The 12560-nt window shown below is 35.4% G+C and overlaps 1 protein-coding gene across 2 annotated transcripts in view; it reads left to right on the forward strand.

Annotated features, from left to right (window-relative positions):
• The window catches only part of NPFR (Neuropeptide F receptor), a 65293-nt gene extending 54033 nt beyond the window's left edge, over positions 1-11260 (forward strand). For both annotated transcript variants that reach the window (XM_073079275.1, XM_073079284.1), the window contains exons 3-4: positions 996-1229; positions 10282-11260. In XM_073079275.1, the coding sequence (XP_072935376.1) occupies positions 996-1229; positions 10282-10965 (918 nt within the window). In that variant the 3' untranslated portion in view covers positions 10966-11260. The remainder of the gene's footprint in view (positions 1-995; positions 1230-10281) is intronic.
• The last annotated feature ends 1300 nt before the right edge of the window (positions 11261-12560 follow it).

Genomic DNA, 12560 nt, shown 5'->3' on the forward strand with positions numbered 1-12560 from the left:
TCAAATCAAATCAAAGACTATTCATAATATTGATTCAGTGCAACCCAGACTTAAGCAACCCGGCATTCTTCTTTTCAGTTTTTTGTTTACAATCCATTAGTCATATACGTTCTTCGCGATGTTTTCCTTCACTGCTTAAACATGGCATAATTAATTTTAACACGAATATTGCGAAAAATCAAGCATGACTAGTTTCTAGCTGATTTTCACTTCATACTATTTACATGTATATAATTATATCATTCATAAAAATTAAAAACCATTCATTTCTTATTCGTCGATAACTTATTCATCCACATTTCCTCATTGATGTCTTTCCTTCAAATATTTTGGAAATTTGCCAATAGTTCGTTGCTTCTCAAGAATCCTAACAAAATATTTCCTGAAGTGTTAGAAAAGTAAGAAAATATTTAGAAACTAGACGAGTCTTTGATGTAAACCTCTTTGATGTTGTACCTAATTATCTGTTTCAATCGCTTTGCTAACTTTTTCAATTTTTCCCTTTACATTACCTTAATTTGAAAATTGAGATCCTTTAGTACCTCTTTTAAAGTCTTTACAAAGAGCTTCTTCATATCTTTCTTGTATTAAATTCCTTGTAGCAAACTAGAAGGTTTTTCCTACGGGTTGTTGAAATATTTTAAATCAAACATTTAGTATTTTATTAAACTGACTCATTAATAAAAACATATTTTCAGGATACAAATTAAATGCTATTTCATCAATTCCCATTTCTCTTAGTGAATTCGTGTTTATTCTGTAAAGCTCGATACAAAATGGACAAAATAATCGAATTGGAGTAATCGAATAGTCGTCAATTTTTCGAAATAAGCCCATTAAAAAGTTTTAGATATTATCAATTAATTACGACCAAAGAATTTTAGTTTTTATTGTTTGCATAGACTCATAGACAGATCAAAGTATCGTTTTGAATCATCCAACTAATCAAAGTTTGTCTTTTTAAGTTTATACTAACATAGTTCCTCTCTTTCCAGGTAGTACGAAAGCCCGTGATGAGGACCGCAAGAAACATGTTCATCGTCAATCTCGCCGTCTCTGATGCTTTGGTCTGCTGCGTTGGCACTCCTCTGACCCTCATGGAGTTGCTGACGAAGCACTGGCCGCTGCCTCGCTGGCCGAGTCTCTGCAAAGCCTGTGGTGCTATCCAGGCTATATCTATCTTCGTCTCCACTATCTCTATTACAGCCATTGCTCTGGATAGATATCAGGTGATTTTGTCTTATAAAAAATCTAATCAGATTCATGAAAGGCTTTTTTTATCAAATTGAAGATATATGTAGGTAACAATGTGGATACCGAGCAGAACAATTGCCTGATGGAAAGTGGTCACTGCGGCTCATGGTCTTTTGTAACAAACCAGAATAGTCATACAACCAGAAAAGTATTCGAGTCCTACCTGAAGTCGATGACAGATGATTTAAAAGATTTCAAATGCTTTGTTATTATTGAGGGTTAAATAATACGGTTCAACAGTTAGATCGAAAAATGCCGAAAAATACCAAGGTGTTGTATGGAGACCCCTTTATATTCAGCTTTATTTTATTCTTAGTATTTGTTGTTATAGCGGCCACCATTATGGATCCTCTATAAAAAATCAAGTGTCTATAACGGTTTAAGAGGTAGAGCCCTGTGGGCTATGCCAAACGGACAGACGGACAGACAGCGGAATCTCGGTAATAGGAACCCTATTACCGAGATTCCGCTGTCTACCCTTTAGGTAAGGAACCCTAAAAAAGCCGTGTGTAAATCACCCAATTACCACATCGTTTAAACCAGAACACAGTAGCGCCTAAGTGTGCAGGCATACACAGAAATTTCCGTTTCCACAGAAATTACACACAGTTTCCGAAATGCAAGACTATTTCTGACATGGCATCAGTTATAGATCTTCATTAGCCAGCCCCTACGAACATTAGTGGCCGTATTACCTGAAGCGTTTGACCGAGACAATTAAACTACAATTCTCTATCTTCATAAACCTGAATTTCACATTTGTGATTAACTGTATTATTCCCTGGAGGTCTTTTTGATAGTTTTGAATATAGCTACAATATAATTTATTTCCAATTATGTTTATAGATTGCTATTCCTGTATGAAATTGCTTAGCAAATCCCGGAAACATGTATTACAACAGAGAATGGTGTAATTAGAACATTACAATTGCACACATGTAAAATAACATTTAATATTACATTAGAGTTTTGTAATGTTGAACTTAATATTACCGTCCATCATCAATTGTAACCCAGAATACCATTTATTGCCGATCGTATAAAAGATCACCGACCGCGTATCAAATGATATAATTATATTCTTAAGCACTAGTGCACTGTAATCTTTAAATTCTGAAGTATAACATCACGTGTGTAAAAGTTCCAAGAATTCATTGGACGCTCTTTAAACTATTATTTATCTCTAACAAAAAATTACATGTATAAAAATATATTAACTACAAAATGATTGGTAATATCATATCGTTTCATATGAAATTAAACGATAATAATTAAGTAATCGTAACTTAATATCCCAGTATTCGTTTCCGTAACGTCTATGCGTAACCGTTTCCGTAACAAACACTACTTTTTCCCTGTCATAGCGCACGTATAGAAACTTCACTTCAAATAGTATATTTAGAACTAGCGTAGCGAAAAAATTCTAAGTCTATGTGTAGAACAAAGTTAAGTACACTTGATAGCAAATGGTAAAATAAATATCTTCAAAGAAAGGACTGATATCTTTATAAAAGCCTCTTTTCGTTAAATAAGGTACTTATATCAACTATACTTATGGACCTACCAAGAAATTGTTTGCTTCCATCATTTAATTTCGATATTCATAATACTACTTCAGCAGTTCTATTTCTAGAAATATTGGAAAATCTATTGCACTATATAGGAGGGAATCATAGCAGAGCTGAAATACTCAATATAAGATGAGGTAAGGTCCAGTAAGGCACTTGCTCACCTAGACGCGGCCAGAGCTAAGCGAAAAAAAATAGTAATACCCGAAACGTTTAGACACACACTCGTGTCTTGTAACAAAATTATTGGCGATAAAAATATTTATGTAAAACTTTTCTTTATCTTTACAGTAGCACTACCATGAGTTGGCATAGAAACGCCACTATAGAAATTGTTAATAGAAAACTATTGTCATTTTCCTAGTGAATAACATAACTACTATCGTTACGGTATTTCTTGACAACGTCTGTCAAATTAATGACTCATGGGACCGAATTTGTATGGCAATAGATCATAATGACATTCGCTAGCGACTTGATTTCGATAGGTATTTTACGTTACGAGTGGCTCACACTACGGAAATTAGTTCTACGAGTAACCACCAGAGGCGCTGTACAATTTTTCATACATTTATTTTACGCAGTCGCTAGCGAGTAATACTTTTGTAAACTCATGGTAGTGCTACTGTTTCTAATCCTACGATATGCTTATGGCTTCAACATTTCATATTAACAATGGTTAGAGATGTGAAAAGGCGGAGACTCCTGCTACAGGCATTTTTAAAATGCTTACTAGGATGGCACCAATCACTGCATTAATAGAAGTAATATACAAAGAAATGTTTAGTATTAATCATGTTTTGTTATACCATTTACTATTCCTTAATTGATTCTTAGATTGAAAATTACTTTTTAGTTGATTTTATCATAAAAGCGTGTTTTTTTAGTTTTTTGAACTATATTTGTTTGAATAAATTTTATTTATTTATTAAGCGTCGTTAATCTGGAAAGTCTGAAAAATAATTAATTAGTCATACGAGCAATTCATCAATCAATTTTTCTATTATGAATAGGAATTTTTCTATTCAAGATTGATTTCTTATCAAAAAACAAATAACGTTGTCAATTAGTCGTAATTTTTTCATGAGACTGCCTAATTGTCTTCATCATCAACCCATTACTATTCCACTGCTGGGCAGGGTCTCCTCTCAGAATGAAAAGGATTAGGCGATAGTCCACCGCGCTGGCCAAGTGCGTATTGGTAGACTTCACATACCTTTGAGACTTTTTTTTTATAAATCTTTCAGGTGGCAGGTTTCCTCACGATGTTTTCTTTCACCTTTTAGCAAGTGATAATTAATTTCCAATACGCACATAACTTTGAACAATCAAAGGTGCGTGCCTGGGATTTGAACCTCGGACCTCTTGATCGAAAAGCCGAGTTTTTTAACCACTAGGCTAACACTGCATACACTGTCTAACTGTCTAAATGACGCTATGTATTAGCATTTCAAATCGGTTCATCACTTTTTTTATAAAATAGGAGTAGCAGACTAGCAGACGATCATGTAGTCCACTAGATCGTAAGTGGCTACTGCCGCCCCGGGATATAATTACATGTATAATGAACCCCAGATTATATTTCTACCGGAGTCGAACAAAAATGTGCGTCGGCCACAGGCGCCGCTACCCTGAGGACTAAGGTGGGATGCCTTAGAAAACTATGTCTCCCTTACCACATTCTTCAAAAAAGTAGCTTGTAGTTCACCGCTTTTAATATGACTACTCGATAAAGACGTAGCGGATTGGTATGACGTCAAACGAAAATCAACAGATGTTATCCCTATTTCGAGATATTTGATGCAAGTAAACAAATAGTAAACGTTTGAACTAGAAAGTTAAATGGTCTAACACGCTAATAGAATTATGTGGAACGAAGCCATGATGTTCATATGTTATAGTGGGGTTCTATCTTAGTTATCGGGGCCTTTTTGGTTAGCTTTAGGAAATAAAAGTAGTAATTAGAAGTCGTCAATCTGTGGCCGGAGTACAGGACGCCCCCTGATCAGGTGGACTGCTGGATGCAGACGGCTCAAGACCGGTCGGAGTAGCGCAGGCTAGGGGAGTCCTATGTCCAGCAGTGGAGTTTTAAGGGCTGATAGATAGATAGACAGAATCTGTGGCAGATCAGGTTAGATCTCAGATAAGTTTTGAAGCTAGAATTGTGGTTGGACTCCAAAAGTACCACAGTTATTTCTGCTTATAACAGTTTTAGCGCTGATGTGTACTGGTTTGAATGATGTGCTAATGTATTTTTTTCGAGTCGTTCTAATTTAGTCCTCAATGGTAGAATGCGTGTATGGCCACACCTTTGAGTCCCTCTGTCCACTATTATCGGGGGTTGATTACAGATTTTTGAAGGTGGTAGAACCCAATGTGATTCGACTTCGGCGGCACCACCACCACACCTATTTCTGCCACATAACAGCGGCGTTTAGTGTTGCTGTGTACTAGTTTGAAGGGTGTGGTAAGGGAGATATACTTTTCTGAGGCGTTCTGTCTTAGACCTCAGGGGTAGAAGCGCATCTGTGTTCGACCTCAGGTAGGAATATCTTATCCTATCTGGGGTTGATTACATATGTCCATGGGCGGCAGGAGCCACTTACCACCAGGTGGGCTGCATGCTCGTCTGTTACTCCTATATTATATAAAAAAAAATGTCTATGAGCGCCAGCCACTTCCCATCAGTGAACTGTAGGCTCGTTTTCTACTTCTGTACTATAAAAGACAGCGTTCCAATTTGAGAATTATTACAGATGGTCAGCGGTAGTGACCATTACCAATCAAGCTTTTTGACTACTTTATATCCTTAACAAATCTTTAGAGTTAAATTTCTAGTATTTACCTTAGATTTTTTGCGCTTCTATTCTTTCAAATTTTACCTCAGATTTTTCTAAAATGTGAACAAAGAAATCTAATGTTCCATTAGTTTAGTTATTTCGGTCTGAATGTCCATTGTTACCAAAAACAAAATAGACAATACCTTTTATAGATCTAAATGGATTTGTACTTGAAAAGGGCTATTGATTTGTCGGCTATTGTGGAAGAAAACTCTGTAAGTGACTTTTTTATGAAAATACAAAGCTTTCTTCAGTACCTATTTTATGTTGATAACTAATTGGTAGTTTTTAGGGTTCCGTACCTATAAGGGTAAAAAGGAACCCTATTACTAATCCTCCGTTGTCTGTTCGTTCGTCACAGGAAACTCCTGAACTGTAATAGATAGACACTTGGACCTTTCACGGAGTACGTATGTCGGTGGTCGCTATAACAACGAATACTAAATATAAAAAAATGTACCGAACCTTCCTTGTGCGAGTTTGACTCGCACTTGGGCAATTATTTTGAATGAAAAATTTCGACACTTCATACTCTCTATATAAAAAGGAAATAGAAATAAAAGATATGCATGCAAAATTAGTCTTGTAAGATACCATTACAGATAGACTCAAGGATCGCTGAAAGGGAATAAAATCTAATACCCTCAAATTGTAAAGATATTCAATTAATCAAGCCAAAACATATTTGTCGACAATTTCGTCAACAACAAACAACAACAACAATTTCGTCTAAAAATACAAATATAATAATATGTTACACACAAATCAACCAGTTATAAATAAAATTAAAAAAAAAAACATGTTGAATTTGAAACGGAAACAGTGTACATCTAATGCACTGAAATAACATGCCTAGAGTGAGAGAGCATTAGTAATCCTGACATTTTTATCGTTTGTTTCTACGATTCGTCTTGGCCTTATTTATTACACGTACACGTAAAACTGAATGGGCATAACGTAAACAAAGTGGAATGAAAACGTTTGAAAGCAATTGGTCAATCCTTGGAAGCCGGATTTTGAGGACTATGACCGTTCTTGGTAGTTCAAATGAATTTGATTTTTAACCGACTTCAAAAAGGAGGTGGTTATCAATTCGGCCGGTATCTTTTTTTCTTTTTTTATGTATGTACATGAATTACTCCGCCGTTAGTGGATCAATTTTAATAAATCTTTTTTTATTGTATAGAAACGAGCTGGAAGTTGGTCCCATTTAAATATGGTTAGGATCCATCGATGGGTTCTGGAGAAAATGAGGAGAATCCATGTAAATATAACAGCAATAACTTCGCCGTTTATGAACCTATTTTAATGCCTTTAATTTCGTGTGTGAACAATTGCTACAAGTTGGTCCCATTTAAATATGATGAGGATCAGAGTGGGTTCTGGAGACAAAATATGTAAGTCTTCAACCGATGGGTGTAATTGAGTTTTGTTTGAAGATATTTGATGTAGATTCTCATGAAATTACAAAGCCAGTTCATCATTGACTATTTAGGGGCCTGATAATGTGGCTCGGAGACAAAATATGTAATTCCTCAACCGATGGGAATAATTGAGTTGTGTTTGAAGATATTTGCTGTAGGTGCTAATGAAATTGCAAAGCCAGTTCATCATTGACGATTTAGTTAGGTTAGGTTGGAACATATAAGACAATATAAAACTAAGCGAGCAGGGCGCGGGAGCGCCCTGCGAGCGGGCGGTTCCAATCAATGTAAACTCAGACCTTACTTTCATTCATGATCACGTTTATACAATTTTATATTGTATTAATATAAATGTTAGTATGTCATCACTAAAAAGGGTGAAAAAAAAAATTTAACAAAAAATACAACGGACTTCTGACATAGAAGTCGGTTGTATACAACGTAACAAATAATTGAAATAAATATTGGTTTAGTACATATTTCTGAAGTCGGCGCTCATATTAGACACGCTGTTTACATCGTTATCCAACGAAATATATTGAGCGTCGACATTGTAAGAACCCTAATTTATGTGCCTTTTGAAAAAACAATCCGCCAGTTGTTGCCCATTTTATTTTCTTCCGCCTATCTAAATTGACACAATAAGTGAATACTTGAGGTTTTTCTCAGCTAAAGGAAAAAAAACCATATTCAAAAATGGGACAGAACAAGTAATGTTGTAATGAAAACCTGTTTACGACTATATATATCTGATCTTATTATTACAACAGGATTATTGTTGTCACTTACGCTATTTTCCTGCATACTACATATCAAACATGTCATTGTGACACATATTGATTTCTCGCAAACTATTATCTGCTCTCATATCTCTAGATAAGTCTGGATAGAGTCTCGTTTAATGAACTGGACGTCGGCGTCATGCTCTTTGTTTAATGTAATAACAAACATTCAACATTTTTGGTAGCTACCTGTGCTTTTTACATATTGTCAAATTAAATACGTCCATTATTTATTAATAAAATCGATTATGTAAGTTTATGCTTACCAAAGTTTGTCAAATGTCAGTAGGTCCCATTATTAATAAGCAATCAATCGATTTTATGTTTACTAAATTATTAACATTTAACAAATAATTTGTTAGGTTAACAAATAATTCTAGTAGGCAGATATTGTCAAATTTCTATTTCCAGAGTTTTACAGCGTTTAAGATGGTTGCAAATAAGATCCCGCCGTTTTTGTTTTTATTCAAACCAAGCTAAAACTTTTCTCCAAAATGCAATACTTCTAATTGCTAGTAAGATGCTAATCATCTTTCAAGAAGACTAGGTTTGATATAATAAAACTGAAAAATTAATTTTAATGCTTTATGTATGTAGATATCACATTCAAACTAGAACGCAGTAGCCCAGATTCTGATGTTTAAGAAGAAATAGTACAAATAGAATATACATAAGCAACCAAGAATATAGAAACACAATAGGTTTCTGTAAATAGACATTTAGAAGTACTTTAATTTCTCTGTACCCGATCATTAAAATATTTTGAAAAAATATAGGCTGTAAACAATAGAAGAATAATATAAAGAACTGTTAGCCATCTATTACTTTTTATTAAAATTTCTATGCAAACATGTCAATACGGCTAAAAGCTAAGTAAAACTGTAAAAAAAGAATAATAATAGTTTTTTTTTTTTATTAAACTCACAACAAGGATATTTTAATTAGTTGAGGCGTTGCTATAGCCAGGTTTTGAATCCATCATCTGATCATTATCTTACGAGTATATATAAAATTCTCGTGTCACAATGTTAGTTACCGTACTCCTCCGAAACGGCTCTACCGATTTTCACCAAATTTTATATGCATATTCAGTAGGTCTGCGAATCGGCTACTATCTATTTTTCATACCTCTAAGTGATAAGGGTTGTTCACCCTTAATTTTTTTTTATTTATATGGCAACACAACGTTTGCCGGGTCAGCTAGTCTTATATGTATATAAAATTCTCGTGTCACAATGTTAGTTACCGTACTCCTCCGAAACGGCTTTACCGATTTTCACCAAATTTTATATGCGTATTCAGTAGATCTGAGAATTGGCTACTATCTATTTTTCATATCCCTAAGTGATAAGGGTTGTTCACCCTTAACATTTTTTTTATTTATATGGCAACACAACGTTTGCAGGGTCAGGTAGTAATATACGAATTAAAATTCCCTTTTTATATGCAGAATATCACGTACAAATACACGCTTGTCATTTGAATTAATAAAACCTATTCTTAAAAACACTACAAAATATAAAAAGGAAAAAAACCCAACTTATTCCCAAGGCTCTTTCTAAAACTTCCTTCGGACATTAAACATATGTGTTTTCGCAACTTTAGTAGAGTAACATCTTGTAAACTTTGTCCTGTATTGACATAGAGCCTCCTTGAAACTAGTAAGTATTAGCAATTTATTGCTCGCATTGGAAAAATAAAAGGAAATAAACTTTGTCTTGTCTTATATTGGCAATACTGATGCCGGTTTAAAATATTATTCTACTTAAATATATATTGCGACCGAGACATTTTTTTATAAACGTGTTTTCTTAGCAATTTCTTTTTTATGTGGTACATTATGATGTATAACCATTTTTTATTTTATATTAGACGAGCGTCCAGTCCACCCGATGATAAGTGGCTACTGACGCCCGTGGACATCTGTAATCAACCCCAGATTTGATATTCCAACCTGAGGTCGGCCACAGATGCGCCGCTACCCCTGATGACTAAGCTGGAACGCCTTGGAAAATTGTCTCCCATACCAAATCAGAACACAGTAGCTTGAAAAACTGCTGTTGTTACGTATAAATAGGCGCGGAGATGGTGCCGCCGGAGTCGAACCTCAAAGAGTTTTACTACCTTGATTTTTTTTTGTATTATATTTGAATTCTTTAATAAAGTGCTAAGACATTAAAATAATAATCTTTATACAATTTGAGATTCAACTGTGTTCCTATTTCTTTACGCACAATTTGTCATACGAATAAAATCTCATTTCCATTCGTACAAAATATTATTATTCATTTTTCAAAATGAAAAGATAATATATCTTGCCAGGAGCGCGTTCATAGTAATGTTATTATTAGCATATAAATACGTCTCCTTTTGTGACAAGAATATTTATTCTAACTGTATATTTTGTCCACAGCTCATCGTGTACCCAACGCGTCCAGGTTTGCAGACAATGGGTGCTCTTATCACCATGTTCTTCATCTGGGCAACTGCATTCGCTCTGGCGTCACCTCTATACATCTTCCGAACCATCAAGACCCACACAGTCGGTCTCATTGGTATCGACAGCCTGCATTTCTGCATCGAAGAATGGCCCATCGAAAAAGGAAGGGCCATCTACTCATTATTTAGTCTTATCTTCCAATACCTCCTGCCAGTTCTAGTCGTAGTTATAGCTCATGTCCAAATACATAGACGGTTGCGAGGACGGAGGCGGACGACGAGGAAAACACCAGCCATCCTCATAGCGATAGCTGTTACCTACGTGATAAGTTGGTTGCCTTTGAATGTGTTCAATCTAGTCGCGGATTTCAGTACGGAAGCGATCTTGGATGAGAAAACGTTGACAATAACGTATGCCATTTGTCACATGTTTGGGATGTCGAGCGCCGTCTCCAACCCCCTTTTGTACGGCTGGTTGAATGATAACTTCAGGAAGGAATTCGAGGAGATTCTATGCTGCTGTCGCAAAAAGGGACACATAAAACAGAATTTGAGGATTAAAAGCAGGAAGATGGATACGGAGTTGACAGCGTTGGCGCAATTGGAGCACACAGTCACAGCTAACACGAAGACGTCTCAGTGCTCCCAAATTTTCTGACTAAAGACCTGCTTTAAATAGCAGGAGGCTAGTGTCGAGATGCATAGCCTATGAACTCAAATGTCAATTTACTATGACTGCTAGTGTTTCGTTGTACAGTTAACGGTGTATAAAGTTCCTCTGTTGAATTTTCTTCGTCTTGTTATTAATCTATAAGTTTAACATAGGTATCTGTGTACGTGTATGTAATATACGAAATTGTAAATATAGCTAAAGTGATATAAGTGCATTTCCTAATATTGCATTTTACGTTTTTCTGAGCCCAAAACGTAAAGTGCTAATATTTTTGATTCATCTACTGTAAGATCTTTTCTAATAAAAATATTTCTTGATGAAGATGTTTTATTAAAAGCGTTTATGGCCATATGTCTTTATTTACCGTCCACTCATTAAAGTAGTTATGAGTTCTTCGTCGTTCAGTAAATGAAATTCTTTGTGGATAATAAAATTCTTCGTATTGCGTTCTTTTAACGTGATCTAAGGACAACTTTGACCTGTTTTATAAGATCATAAGTTAATAACATAACTATATATAAATTCTATATAAATTCGAATAACAAACATAACTTTTGTATTTCGACGTCTATGTTGCAGTCAATTTATGAAATATAATATAATGTGAAGTGCATAAATTTACTTAACAAGACTGAACTGAAAAAGCAACTCATGCTCGCAAAATACATTTTTTTATAATATAGGAGTAGCAGACGAGCATGCAGTCCACCTGATGGTAAGTGGCTACTGCCGCCTCTGGACATTTGTAATCAACTCTACATAGGATTAGATATTCCTACCTGAGGTCGGGCACAGATGCGCCACTACCCCCGAGGACGAAGCTGGAATGCCTTATGTCTGTGTCGCTTACCACACTCTTCAAAACGGAACATAGCAGCATCTAACACTGCTGTTATTAGGTAGAAATAGGTGTGGCAGTGGTGCCGCCGGAGTCGAACCACAAAAGGTTCTACCACAATATATTAGTATCAAACTAAAAATGAATACAATAATAGCGTATCTTTGTAAATAGGAAGCAGGGACGCAGGAAGCGCTTAGCAGAAATTTACATAAATTCCACGAGTGAACTGCTGATATGAAGCAAAGAGAAAGGGGCATGTTTTGATATTAAAATAGTAAGGAAAAACAATAATAAACACTTACGACGAATTATTCACATTTAAATTTAAGAAGCTGCCTAATAACCCTGTAAAAATATAAATAAAATTGGTAGTAATCATCAAACTACTGTCCCACTGCTGGGCACGGTGTCCTCTCAGAATGAGAAGGATTAGGCCATAGACCACCGCGCTGGCCAAGTGCGTATTGGTAGACTTCACATCCCTTCACTTCACTTCCTTTGAAAACTTTTTTATCCGGTATCCTCACGATGTTTTCCTTTACCGTTTAAGCAAATGATAATTAATTTCTAATACGCACATAACTTTGTAAGGTCAGAGGTGCCTTGGGATTTGAGCCTTGGACCCTTCGATCAACAGGCTGAGTTCCTTAACCACTAGGCTATCACCGGTTTGACATAAAAAGGCTTAAATTCGCAGAGCCCTTCATTAATTATTTCATTACGAATAAATTGCTTATTT

The sequence above is a fragment of the Epargyreus clarus genome, unplaced genomic scaffold, assembly GCF_041222505.1.
Source record: "Epargyreus clarus isolate Ecla_fem2 unplaced genomic scaffold, WU_Ecla_fem_2.2 ptg000002l, whole genome shotgun sequence".
NCBI lineage: Eukaryota > Metazoa > Arthropoda > Insecta > Lepidoptera > Hesperiidae > Epargyreus > Epargyreus clarus.